Source organism: Mirounga angustirostris, unplaced genomic scaffold (assembly GCF_029215605.1).
Source record: "Mirounga angustirostris isolate CCGP_5_RB_7025 unplaced genomic scaffold, mMirAng1.0.hap1 SCAF_2, whole genome shotgun sequence".
Taxonomy (NCBI): domain Eukaryota; kingdom Metazoa; phylum Chordata; class Mammalia; order Carnivora; family Phocidae; genus Mirounga; species Mirounga angustirostris.
Window position 1 is genome coordinate 122425283 of NW_026991710.1, and position 14589 is coordinate 122439871.

Below are 14589 nucleotides of genomic sequence, written 5' to 3' on the forward strand. Positions count from 1 at the left end.
AACATTTGTCCTTGTTTAATTTCATCTTGTTAGAGGCAGCTCATTGCCCTAGCCTGTCAAGATCGTTTTTCATCATTATTTTGTCATGCGGTCATCTGCATGCTCCTCCCAGGGGCTGGTCACCCACAGGCCACAGTCGCATACTTGCTACACCTTCCTCCCATGGCCCCGGAAAAAAGGAGCCACAGGAAACCCCCGTTCAGGGGACATGATGGAGGGGACAATGAGTGTCCTTTAGGGGAAGTCATTCAGCCAGTTTACAATTCTTCTTCTTGTTCTGGTATTATTTTAGCCCATTTTTTTCTCCCTATGGTCTATAAAGTAAAGAAGAAACAGGCAACTGATTATATTTACCTTTTTTACTTAGTTGCTAGGAAGCTCAGAGTCTGAGCCAATCATGCATTTTGAGTGGGTCCAAAACAGTCAAAAATCCATAGAAGTAAAATAGTAATTGTGGTAAAAGCTTTTTTAAAATGACGTGTTTACATTATATGGTATATGTAATTTTAAAGAATTGGGCTACGTAGAATAAATCCTACACAGGACTGTTCTGTATCTTGTGTATATCAAATTGTGTTATTTCTATACACATGACATAGAAAAGCAAAACATATTAAGGGACTGCCATATTTGAATTTTGTTTAACTTTAAACTGTGTTCAAATAATTAATATTTTCTAATTAACTATAGGTCCCTCAGTAATACATGTGTGAATCTGGCTTTGGGAGGGAAATACAGAAGCTTTTGTGGCAGGAATGACAGTGATGCTAACAGAAATACCGCTATTCCTCCAAATCATGAGGTAGGCAAATACAACGGCCTGAAGTTGAGTGACACAGTGGAGTTAAAGTGGTGGCTTGGCCTACAGTAGACCTTTCCTTAAATTTTTTTTTATTAAAATTTTTTTTTCAGAGATAGAGCACAAGTGGTGGGGGAGGAGAGGCAGAGGGAGAGGGAGAAAGAGACTCTTAAGCAGGTTCCACACCCAGCTCGGAGCCCAATGATGGGCTCAATCTCACAACCTGGAGATCACAACCCAAGCTGAAATCAAGAGTCAGATGCTTAACCCACTGGGCCACCCAGGCACACCTCCTTAAACTTTTAAGGGTGCTGTTGTTGCCATGTGGGTTTTGCTCACTTCACCACAGCATTTTTATGTGAAGGAAGAATGAAGCACTGGTCTAGGAATTGGGAAGTCTGCTATTCCTCTGTCCTGCTTTTCCTACACCGCCCTATGGTTGGAGGCAAGAGTACCTGTCTCTGAGATGCCTCAAACTCATGAAGATGGGGGCCACCCTCACATGTTAGAAGCATGTGCAGAGGACCTCAATAGCTCGGTAATGACGTGGGGCAAATTGCTCTCACAAGTGCCGGCTCAGATCCCAGGTCGTAAGTTGGGGTGTGGTATTGAGCGGCTGAGAAGCTGACTTCTGTGGCTGCTTACCAGGAAGCCAGTGAATGAGGCCTGTCAGTTTTAGGCATCTGTTTAGGAGAACAAAGAGCTGTGGTAACAGAATGTGACGAACTACAGGTGGTGTCAGGGGGACGCAGAGCCAGCTCTGGACGTGAGGGTCATAAAGCAAAACAGGAATTTGTCCTGCAGACCTGGTCTATAAAAGTGAGCCGGAGAATCATTTTTGGAGTTTGGTCTTTGTAGCTGCCTTGAAAAATATCTAAAAAGTTGGAAAAAAAATAAAAATTTTGATGAAGGCTTTCACATTCGAAGATTTTGGTATCTCCATCGACAAGAGGGGGTGTAGTTGGGGCTAACCAAATGATTTGGGGGTTTTTTTGGTGCAGAAATGATAGGAGGTTTGGGTGGCTTCTATAAAGCAGAATAAGCTCTGTTCATTGTGACTACTTCCATGATGGGACATGAAAGGGCATTGTGGGGAGTGACAAAATGGAAGACAGTGTTTAGGTACTGAGACAGAATGCTATGCTCTTGATTTTATTTTATTTTTTTAATGTTATTTATTTTAAAAAGAGAGAGGGAAAGGGGAAAAATATATCCTTAAAATTTTTTTAAAGATTTTATTTATTTATTTTAGAGTGAGCAAGAGAGAGAGAGAGAGAAGACACACACATACATACATACCCATGAGTGAGGGAGGGGGGCGGGAGAGAGAGGAGAGAGAGAGCTCCCCTCGCTGAGCAGGGGGCGCCATGCTGGGCTCCGTCCCAGGACCCTGAGATTCCAACCTGAGGCAATACAAAGAGCTGGACACTTAACTGACTGAGGCACCCCAGTGCCCCTATCCTTAGAATTTCTAAACATTCCTTAATTGGAGAAAATCTGCTCTAGTTGGAAGGAGGGCAAAACACCTGGCAGAGTTCAATATGGTGGACCCATGAAGTCCAGATCCACTGCAGTGGCTTTTTCTTGCATGCCTTGAAGATGGTTTGCCTCCTATGGTTGCAGGGTTAAAATGCGAGGTCTTCAGGGAGGAGCTCTAACTAGGTTTCTTACTTACCCAGAGTGGCCTTCCAAACCCTGGTGCCAGAAGTAGGAAACTGAAGTCTTGCCCCCATCCTTCATTTGCTCTCCAGAACCAGCACAAGCCACTCTCTCCATATGCTTCGGGTTTTCTTGAACATCTGACGGCAGGTGGATAGCACAGGGATTAGGAGAACAGGCTTCAGACCCCCCTCAGTGGTATACAACTCAGCTCCTCCACTTACTAGCAGTGTCACTTCAAGCAGGTTATTTAAGTCTTTCTATGCCTCAGTTTCCTCATCTGTAAAGTGGGGAGGTTATTAGCACATATCTTACAAGGTCCTTGTGAGGATTAGAGGAGTTTGTACAAGTGTTAGATGTGTCCCTGACACACATTAAGAGCTCAGCAAATGGGAGCTGCTATTCCTACTTCCCTGGAAAAATTGGAAGAAGGATGATTAAAATAAAGGATATGCTAAATTATTTACCAGATGACTTATGGTGAGCATGGTATTGTGCTATGCATGGGAGCTAAGCAATTTTACGATGATTCCAACCCTCCAGGGATTTAGAGCTAGGCTGATGTGGAAGAGAACACCACAAGGTCCAAGTGCCCCTGAGGATAAAGAGTGCACATGGTGTAGGATCCTAAAAAGATGCTACAAGACCATTATAGATGTAGAAATCCCTGGAATTATTTCGGCACCGAGTTTTGAGACTAATTTTTGGCATCCAATTGCAAGATGTGAATGTTTGGGTGTTTTGAAAGGGGGAAGGAAATTCGAAACCCCCGATACTCATTTTCTATACTGCCGTAATAATATGTGTAATCCTCTCTCCCCTAATCACTTATCCCATTGTTTTGTGATTATCTGCTGATGCATTCGTCTCCATTGTCAACCCTGGAGAGATGACACTCTGTGTTACTCATCTTCATATCCCCAGGCCTGAACACATGGCCTGCACTTGGCAGGCATTTACTTAGAGGCTGGCTGAAGGAATAAATGAGTGCTGAGGGCATTGTCGGCATATCTAAAATTGAACGCCACCAACTTCCCTCTTTTGGATGTAGATTATATTATTCATTCAGGCTTTCTAAATACCGATCCTTTTTTTTTTTTTTTTTAACTCTCTTTGGCCACCTTACAATTTCCAAATCCTACTGAGTCTTCCTTTTACTTCCATTTACTCCCATCAACAGCCCTGTCACCATCACCCTTATGTCAGGTGCGCCTTATTTTATTTCTGAATAATCACCCCAAACACCCTCTGCCCCTTCCACTTTCATGGCTTTCTTCAAGCTCTGCTTGACACTTTGAATCTTCTATTACCCCCGCCCCTCTCCAAACCCCACCTCACCCCTAAGATCAACCATCTTTTCTTGCTTGTAGTTGAAATACCCCTCTCTGCTCTAAATCCTGGTAGCCTGGCTTTATCTCCTTTCTGATGATAGCTTGCATTTATTGCCGTGCATCCCTAAACTAGCACATCTAGTCTTGACAGCATTCTTGCGAAGAATCTAATAAATAGCCTCCCCATTTTTCAGATGGGAAAAATGAAGCTCACCAACATTAATTAATTTATCTAAGGTCACAGGACTAATTTGCTGTCTAACTAACTAACTGTCTAACTAACTAATTTGCTGTCTAACTTCAGATCTCTTTCTTCTACATCTTACTACCTCACCGCAAGTAAAACATCAGCTTCTAGAGAGGAGAAATCCTGCTGATACTTTGTTGCATCATCAGACTCTCTTAGGTATATTACTTTGCAAATAATAAGCATTCAAATAGTGATTAGTTTTAACATCCTCTTTGTACTGTTCTTTAACAGGGAGAATGGAAGAGAGGATAATTGGGTAGAAAAAGAGCACTAAATCATCCTTTTTTTAAATGGGAGAATTGCCCTGTATCCTGGAGAATGAAGCAAAAGTCTCCAAGCTTGCAAAGTGTACAGAAATGCCCATCAATTTCCCATTTTTAAGTAAATTAAAGTTGAGTTTGAAGACAACTGAGAATTTTTCTCTTTTCTTACACACATTGTCTCAGCACTCCAGAAATCTATAGGCTTTAAAAAAATTACCTAGGTAAATATTAAAATGCTCACTACAATAAAGATACTGGAATAGCCAATGTCTATGCAACAACACTAGTCAATTTCAACGGACATTCATGACCAAGGCGTGAAAAAGGAAAAAGTTGTCAGTGAGTCACCAAAGGCACATGTGCCATTTTTAGAGACTGAACAGGAAGAAAATGTCCACGTGTCTGTGAGCGTTGAGGTCCCAGAGGCGGGACTGGCATGGTGAGCTCCTTCCTTTCGGAGGACTCAGTGGGCATTTGCAAAAACTTTTTTGCCAGCTGGTTCCGAAGCCAGTAGTGATTCAGGATGGTGTCAGTGCTCACAATATTTATATGCCAGTCCGTAATTATGTGCCATATCCACGTCATCTCTAGATGTTTTCAGAGTAGCTTGTCCTTCTACCTTTATGACTAAAATAAAACTTTAAAAATATGTATAACTCTCAAGCTGGAAGAAATCTAAGGGATTATTTAATTCAAACCTTTAATGTTATACCTTAGGCGACCCAGGGAAGTTAAGTGATTTCCGGAAGGACACAAAGCTTCTGATTTACAACCATAAAGCCCACCACCAGACTTGTCCTGTGTTTCCTAATGTAACTATTCTAGTCAGGGCCATGGGATGTTAATGTAACGATTTAGTCATGTTAATATCTCAAGTCCAGCTAAATTGCGAGTGTGAAATGACTCGAGTAGATTCAAGCAAAAACACAGTGTTTTCTTACTTTCTGGGGACACACAGCTTGGTCTTCTTGGAACGGGATTGGATGCCAGAGGGGCCTGGAATGTTCTTTCTCTTGCTCCTGCTTTTTTTTTTTTTTAATTAAGATTTTATTTATTCATTTGTCAGAGAGACACACAGAGGCAGGCAGAGGGAGAAGCAGGCTCCCTGCCAGGCAAGGAGCCCGATGCGGGACTCAATCCCAGGATCCTGGGATCGTGACCTGAGCTGAAGGCAGACACTTAACCGAGTGAGCCACCCAGGTGTCCCTCCTGCTTTGGTTCTTGCTTCCCCTCCTGTTCCCTCATGGTCACACTCTTAACACCTGTCAGGGGCACGTGGCACAGAGGCCTCTCCTCTCTGCTCAGCCTCTATTATCTCTACGGCTCAGCCAAGCTTTCTCTGACCCCAAACGAACTGTGTTTTGGGCCCTTCCCATGCTAAGGGCTAACCGCTTATTATTTATGACCTCAATGAAACTTGAGAAGAATTTTGGGATACAGGTACAAGAATTAGAGTTATCTGTGGTTTGTAGATGAGGTTAGAGAGGTAGCAGGTGGCAAAGCCGTGGTGAGGAACCCTATCTGTCACAGCCTGAAAGTTGTGTGATCTTTGGCAAGTTATGTAAATGCCGTGACTCAGTTTCCTCATCTCTAAAATGGGATGATAGTAAGAGGGACCTCATGAAGTGTTGTTGTGAGTATTAAGGAGGTATCTAACCTACCGGTTTCCGAGACCGATGCCTGTACTGCACAATGACCATCTAGATGTGTTATTGTTTGTATCTGCTATCTTATCCCCTCAGCCGCGCTGCCTCTTCTTATATATCTTGCACATGATACATCGTGGCCTGACCCCACATTTGTGACCTCTCTGATCAACTGCCTTCCTTGGTTTAAACCGGTACTGCCCAGTATGGTAGCAGCTCAGCACCTTGAGCACTTGCAATGCGGCTGGTCTGGACTGAGGTGCGCCGGAAGTGTAACATACATGCTGGGCATCGAAGACTTCCTGCGCAAAAAGAATGCAAAATACCTTGATAACACTTTTTTGTGTGATTGCCTGTGAAATGGTAGTATTTGCGATAATATAATATTGAGTTAGATCAATGTGTTATCAGAATAAGTTGCACTTGTTTCTTTACTTTTTAAAAATCTGCCAACGAGAAGAATTTAAACCCCCTACGTGGCTTGCATTATATTCCTATTGGCCAGTGCTGGTGTAGAGACACCGTCTATGTTCTGTGTCCCAGGAGAGGCTGTGGTTCAGCCCTGCCTGCGGAGAGGCTCGCTCGAGATCAGGGGCCTGCTCTGGGACAGTCAGCTCTGTGGAGGGACTGACTGGTGCAGGGCCTGCTGCTGGCTCAGTGGAGGCTGGGGAGGGGGTGTGGTGGGTAATGGGGGCCATGGCTAGGATAAGCCATCCTCCTGGTATCCAAGGAGAAGTATTACATGGGTGAGTGGCAGGATTATTATGGAGCCATTTATGTTTGCTCTACCCTCTACCCTCTCTAACCTGCTGGTTGGCTTTTCAGAACCCCCAGATCAGGGGAGTTCGGGCTGCAGAGCCAAAGCAAAAGTGTTGGTACATTACCCCCCACCTGTGGTGGGTAGATTATGCCAGGTGACCAGGGAGGGGGAGGGAGAGCAAGGAGACTTTGGCCCTGAGACTAGGTGGGGAGTGGAGAAAGGTTAACCATGCTCCCCATAGCGACAGGAATCTGTGCCCCACTTGTGGCCACACCCAGGGGAGGGGGTGACAGAACCTCAGAGAGGAGAGGCCACACAGTGGCTGAAGACTTGAACCCTTCTTTGCTTGGAAACGTCTGAACAAACAGCTTTCAAGTGACCACATCAGGTTAGAAAATTAGGATAATAGCAATGGAAGGCCCTCACCCTCATTTCCTAGGCCTCCCAGATTCCCTTATTACTTAACAGAAGGTCGAGATTTCCTGTTCCTGGTAGGACTGAGGCTTAGAGGAGCCAGATTTAATCAGTTTGATTCCACTCTGCATGGAGGATCCTGGAGTCCTAGGCCAGGGAAGCTCAACCTCCTCCGGGGGTCGTAGGGTACCTTGCCTCCTGTAAACTTGCCATGATAGGCCAAGCAAATTGGCCCTAAAACAAACATTACAGCACTAAGACTGTAGTCTCTAAACGAGTGCTTTCCTTGTTAAGTCATCCACTTCATCAAGACTTCTGGAATGGAGACTAGACCTAACAGTCAGACCATTGCTCTCCCTAGAGCCGCCCCCCCCCCTCTGATTCACCCCACACTGTCCATGCTAGAATTCTCTCTTGGGTACCCTACATTCAGTGAGTCACCAAACCCTACTGAGGCTACCTCCGATGATCTCCTGAGTCCATCCCTCTGGTCCCCCCACCATCGCTGCTCACCCCCCCATTTCTTACTGGCCTGCAATGCAGCAGCCCCCTCCACAGCGCCTCGTCTCTGTCCCTGGCTGTCGGCTGTCTCCAGAACTGCCTTCACGGAATCCCAGCTGCGTGTCTTGCTGTTCCACTGCTTAAACAGCCCCGGGAGCCCCTTTCTTCCCCACGGGATATGCTTCGACCTCCTCACTCTGACATGCAAATCCCTTCAGAGTCTGGCTGCTTTCCTCCTCCTTTGAAGCCTTCTCTCCAGGCCCACCTCAAACACGTCAGGCCCTGTGCAGGACTCCACGGTCAAGTTTCACAGGTGGAAAACTGAAAACAAGCAAATCGCACAAAAAGCCCTTCCAACGAGTTCTAAGAAAGGGGAGGGCCACAGAGAACTCCGAGGGATCAAATTCAGTTTGGGTTTTTGCTCTGTCGCCTTATTCCAACCCTAGCTTTTCTGAACCCTTTGGCTCAAATGATCTGTGTTCCTTGAAAAGTCCAGATTCTCAAGGTAGCGGATTGGTTGCTGCCCAGTCAATGGATCGCCTCATCTAGGGTAAAGTGGCCATCACTGACTAATTCGTCAGGTGAGATGGGAGGTTGTCATATGGCGTGTAGGGGCTCTTCCAAGGGCTGAGATCTGGGTAGATTCTCCAGAGCAGTACTTCCAAGAAGCAGAAATGAACTCCGTGGATCTCCAGGGGTGGGGGTGGGGGGGCGGGCGGGGCTGAGAGTCTACACTGACCTCTAACAAGCTCCTGGGTGATGTTGATGCTGCTGGTCCATGGACCACACTTTGAACAGGGAGACTCTACTGGGACAGTAGTCAGGACACGGAGTAAAAAGTATTCAATACCTTCCTCTTGTTCTAGAATGTTCTCCAGTCTTTATTGCCATAAAAATTCTGCTCACTGTTTCAGGTACAGTTCAGATGTCACTTCTATGAAGGTTTTTGGGCTCTCCTGGAGTTCATCTCCTTTATGATATCCCACTGATCACTTGCCTGATAGCTGTCACCTCCAGTTTTGTTTATTCTACCTACTTACCTACATACAGTTTTCATTTATGTATGGTTTCGATGTGCAGTCTGAGTCTTAACAAGAATGTACAGATCCAGAAGCGTCGCATCACCCCCAAATTCCCTCGTGCTGCCCTTTGAAGTCCCTCCTTCCCACAACCCCAGCCTCTGGCAACCACTGACCTGTTTCTATTCATATACTTTTGTCTTTTTCAGAATGTTATATTAATAGAATCATACACCATGTAGCCAGGGATGACTTCTTCAGGTCCCACTGACTCAAGAAGCAGAGAACACTGAGATTTGTTTGATTCAGTCATTCTCCCCTTGGGAGGGAAACCAAGATGAAGGCATCTGGCTCTTGTGAAGGATTCCAAAGCCAGTCATGGGCAAAACCAGTTCCAGTTCTCTCTAGTTCTTCACACAGGCTTAAACAGCGTTGGTGTGGAAACCATGTGCAAGTATGAGCATGCGGTCCTAGAGAAAGCCAATGCGATTAAGGCTGGATCTGGACTTTGAGGTACGGCTCCTGTGGGTGCTGAGGATTAGCAGTAACAGCTGCTATCCTGCCCATTAGAAGAGAAACAGAAGAGACAACAAAAGACTTGTTTAAAGGATGTGTCTCTGCAACTCTGAGGGGGGAAGCCAGTCCATCAAGCCTGAAGGTAAGTGGATGTTTTCCTGGTTCTGGTAGACTAGGGCTGGTGGGAAAGCAGAAACCTCAAGATTTAAGGAGGGGAGGGTGGGATTTGTGGGGTGTGGCTCTTACCCCTCCCCCCTGTATGTGTCTGTGTTTGATCTGATTTGAGGAGAGGAGACCAACTTCTGCCATCAACAAAGCCTCCAAGGACATTTCCTTGTGGTCCTTCTGGGAGAAAATGGAAAAGCCCTGGGTCCCCTCAACTTAGAATGTGTTTTTACAGTTCATTGTTCATTACCTCTGAATGTCCCTGGGAAACTGTAGGAATGGTCCCTTGTGGGGAGAGGTTTTTTACTTTTTTTTTTGCCTCATGGAAAGCAAACCAGCAGAGAGTTATTGTCTGAAGGACTCTTAGGTCCAAAAGATTGGAGTTATAAGTCACCGTCCTGTCTCCTTGTATCTGGTCAGTGTAAGAGGCGGGGTGGTGATGGGTGAAGACAGGATGGGGGTAGATGACATTGGATTATTTGGTTGTATGGATTATCTCCTTAGCCACTGCTTTTATAGCTGTTTTCACTACATTCAAAGTATTTTATTTTTACATTTTAAAACTAGCTTATTAGAGAGGAGGGTTGTTGTTGCCTTGCATTGCTCCTTAGATCAACATATTAGATGAACTTTTGAAAATTCCACGTATGTAAAAATATGAAAAGGAACAACTCCTTTTTAAAAATGCCTAACAGTCCTAAATGTTTATTCAGAGGGCTTTCACCTGTCATATTTGCTGTCTCTCACATTATTCTCCTCTGAGAACTTCTTTTACACAGTCAACTTCTCATTCTTTCTGTCCATGACATTAAAGCTAGCAAACAAAAGTGAAACTTAGTCTCTAAATGTTATTTTATCCAATCATTTTATTCTATCCCTGAGCCCCCCCCCCCCCCAGTAAATTTAACAAGGTGCACAGTGGATGGGCTTGGGTGTAACTTTCTCTGCTCATCTTCTCTGTGAAAAAGTAGTGAAGTAACTAAACAAGTCAGTAAGAGGAAGGACAAGAAAATACCAAAGTGTTGCAAATTTAACAATTGCCTCTAAGTCATTAATTCATAGTTGGCAGAAATTTTGTATCATTCAACTCTCTACTTTGCAATTGTAGCAATAAAACATTAAGCCAAGCCACCATATGCCTTGCTGCCTGCCCATACTGGAATACTGGGTGTCTCACTTCACCAATAATGTATTATCGCTCACACAGCCCTTGGATATCAGACAGCTTGTAAAGAGTCACATCAGGATACAAATATTTTCTGGTCTTATTTCTTTGACTTAATTAAATCCTCTCTAAAAAGAAGCAGTCTGGTCTTAATGAGAGAATTATAAGATGAGAGGTTTTTTGTTTTGTTTTTAAAGTGTTTAGAAATTGAAATACTTCCTACAGTCTGGAACATCTTTTTGATCTTGACCTTGAGCCCTTGCAATCTGGGGAGGCAGCATAGCAGTATCTCAGGTTTAAAGGCATTGTATATTCAGATCAGTCACGTTCAAAAGGACGTCATATCGTTTTCTTAAACAGCATCTGGATTGAAGCTGTTGAAAAGGGCAGGATGTGGGTCTCGGCCGCCCTCGGAGGCTGGTCTTGTGTGGCCCTCTGCCTGGCTTCCTGCTCAGCTGCCTTTTCCCATGGTGCTGGCTCAGGGGCCTGTGAGGATATGCAGCCCAAGCACATTCAAGCCCAGCCTCAGGACCCACAGACCGACCACATCACCATTCACACCGGCAGGTCTTCCTACTCACCGGGTGACACAGTTCCAGGTATGTATGGGAGAGGCTTTGAAAGACCCCCCTGGGCCCTCCTGACAAATTCCAAGCTGTGTTTGTCCCAAGCAGGAGTTTTCTCCATTAAAGTTCGACTTAATCCTAAGAAGCAGTTATTTAGCCCAAGATAAGCATGAAATATTTGTATCACGAGAACCACATAACTAATCTGTATATTGATATTCATTTTTACAAGAAGGCACAAATAGCATTATTATAAAAAATGATCTGTCCTTCTTATAAGATATAAATATAATTATCCTGAACAAACTTCATGTATTGTGTGTGTGTGTGTGTGTGTGTGTGTATGAACTAGGCTTTTGTTTCTCATTATTTAAAACTGAAGTTATTTGCAGAGTGAAGAGTATTTCCTGCTATTTTAGTTTGGGTGCCTGGAAGAGCAGAGAGAGAACTTGAGGGCAGGTAGTTTATTTGGGAGATGATTCCAGGAAGTACAGACGAAGAAAGGGAGACAGGGAAGAGAGAGACACCAATAAGAAGGGTGAGATTGGGCAGGTCACTGCTGTGGGCAACTGGGGCTCAATTCCAGTGGGGATCCTCTGAGAAACCATGTGAAACATGCCTCTGAATCATCTCTCAGGAGGATGGAGGGGCTGGGGCATTTAGGGGTGGAGGGGAGCATCCCCACCACACACACACACACACACACACACACACACACACACACACATTTTAGAGTCCTGCCTGCTTACCTTACCTTGGACCAAGCTCCCAGCAGAAAAAGCGAGAAGAAATCTCCAGGTACCGAGGGTGGTAGCTGAGCACAGACCGAAAAGCGTCTGTGCAGCCATGCATGAACTCAACCACATCAGCGGTATTGGCTCGACCCCCTTTGGACTTTGCTAAATTCTTTTGATGGCAGTTAGAGGTGATAAGTTCAAATAAAATTTACTCTGTAAGTATCGCTTTCCCCAATCATTTTGTTCTGTTGTTAAGTGTGGGGAAAAGCTATGTGGGTATGTATTGGCCCCCACAGCAATATACTCCCCAAACTGAAGTTCAGGCTATTCCAACAGAGCTTCCCAAATTTTGTCACATCACGATACAGCGAGGAAATGATAATATGTGTAGAGCATGCTGGGGCAGATGCAAGGAGCTCCCCAAAGCTGGAGGCAACTTCTCTGGGGGCTCCAACCGCCACAGTAGGCACCCAGGCACCCCGGCACGACAGGATCAATATGTCAGCACCCCCGTGTTCTGTGGTTAAGGGAATGAAAATGGTGAGAATCAAAGCACTGTATTTGGGAGAAAAAGCTGTAAAAATGACCCAAAATATTGTGACACCCGAATTCTAATAAAAAACCTGAAGGAAGCATAATTGGATTGTGACTGGAACTAAGACAACATACATAATAAAGAGCTGGAGGGAGCCCTTCCTGGATTCAATGAGGGTCAGTTACTACTTTATTGTGCTGGGATTACACAGTTTTCTTTTCTTTTCTGGGATATCACTAATTTGTGAGCTCCTTGAAGGTAAGGACCATGTTATCCTGTTCATGGATGTATGCTCAATGCCTAGCACAATGCCCAGTTTGAAATAATAACTAAATACTTGTACAAATGTTTATTAATGAAAGTTCAAATGCATGGAAAATAAAATGATCATAGACACTAAGCTGCATTTAGCAAGCCTATAAAGTTATGACCCTGGTTTTAGCTACTCATTTAATTACAAATGAGTTTGCCACATTATTTATGTCTGTAAGAAAAATTCCTGCAAGTGAAATTGCTAGATCAAAGGGAAACTGCATTTCTGGGCTTTTTTGGTGTGTATTAAAAAAAAAAAAATATATATATATATATATGTATGTATATATATATATGTATATATATATAACATAAAATTTGCCATTCTAATTGACAATTCAGTGACATTAAGTTCATTCACAATGTTGTACCCCATCACCATTATCCATTTCCAGAACTTTTTCTTTATCTCAAGCAGAAGCTCTGTACCCATTAAATAATAATCTCCATCCCTCTCTCCTCCCAGACCCTGGTAATCTCTATAATCTTTCTGTCTTTATGATAACTTACCTGCTCTAGGTATCTCATGTAAGTGGAATTGTGCAATATGTCATTTTATATTCAGCTAATTTCACTTACTGTAATGTTTTCTAGGTCCTTCCATGTTGTAGCATGTATTAGAAGTAACTGCATTTTAAATATAGAAAATATTATTAGGTTACCCCCTCAAAGAGTTGCATGGCTTATAGTTCTAGCACTAGTGAATGAGTATCCTAGTTTTTCCACAGGGCTATCAATACTGGTTATAATTTCACATTTTAAAATTTGTTAATGTGATAGGTATACTGTCTCATACTTGTTTTTTAAATCATGATTTTTTTATTTCAAGTTTTTATTTAAACTCTAGTTAGTTAACATATGGTTAAATCGGTTTCAGGTGTAGAATTTAGTGATTCATCACTTACATATAGCACTCAGTGCTAATCACAAGTGCCTTCCTTAATAAATCATGATTGACCTTATTTTATTTTCTGTTTGTGTCCTTTGATAATTTGGGGTTGGTCACTTTTTTATTGTTTCACCATTACTCTTTGTGTATTTGTCTGTTTTGTATCTTTACAAATATTTTTCTCGGTTTATAATTTGTCTTTGGATTTCTTCTATATTCACAATATTTTTAAATCATCCTTTCCTTTAGGCAATTGGGTTTTTCTTAGAAAGGCATTCTGAACTACCATATTTTTTAAAAACCATGTTTTTCCTAGTGTTTTTTTTTTGTATTTCATTTTGACATGACTTTGATCTAAATGGAATTTACTTTGGGTGTGAAATAGCACTTCAACTATTTTTTTCCCCTAATTAATTTTTTACTTTCTGGGTGCTTGTCTAGGCTTTTAGTTTTGAAAATACCCGTATAAAATCACCAAATGGAACCACATCAAGAGGGCTCACCTCGAATGGATGTTTTCTGTTGCAGTGACCATGAGGAGCATTCGATATTTCATGAGATTTCTACTTCAGCCTCGAAGAGTGTCTGATCATCAAATAGCTGGCACTTTTGTTTTCATTCCTCCTCATTCCAAAGCAATGGCTTGTTTTCAAGAGGCTGACACAGTCACGCACTCTGACAAGTCCCGGAAGAGAAACCTGTCCTTTGAGTGGAAGGCCCCTGCTCAACCTGGGGGGAACCTCACATTCCTGTAAGAGCCAGGGCAGTGCTGCTTCCTGGTAATGGAGCCTTACACTCTGAAGAGAAGGAGCTTCTCCACCCCCTTCCTGCATGCTTCAGCCCCTACCTCCAGCCACCTCATGACAAAGACAGAGTCACAAGGACTGCCCCAACTAGACAGTCTATAAAGAGGGTAACCAAAAAAGAAGTTGCCCCCAGTCCCCTCTTTGTCATTATCCACAGTTCAGGGGTACATGATTTCCCCTCCTCTCTGGGCACAGATGCATCTTGACCAACCTCTCCAGGAAATTCTGACCAGAGGAAAAAGAAGGACCATGGGAG

The 14589-nt window shown here is 43.5% G+C and overlaps 1 protein-coding gene across 1 annotated transcript in view; it reads left to right on the forward strand.

Moving 5' to 3' along the window:
- REELD1 (reeler domain containing 1) overlaps positions 1–14589 on the forward strand; it is a 34594-nt gene that overhangs the window by 9016 nt on the left and 10989 nt on the right. Inside the window, 3 exon segments of the mRNA XM_045880343.3 lie at positions 8852–9300; positions 10849–11087; positions 14056–14278. Coding sequence (XP_045736299.2) covers positions 10880–11087; positions 14056–14278 — 431 coding nt within the window. The 5' untranslated portion in view covers positions 8852–9300; positions 10849–10879.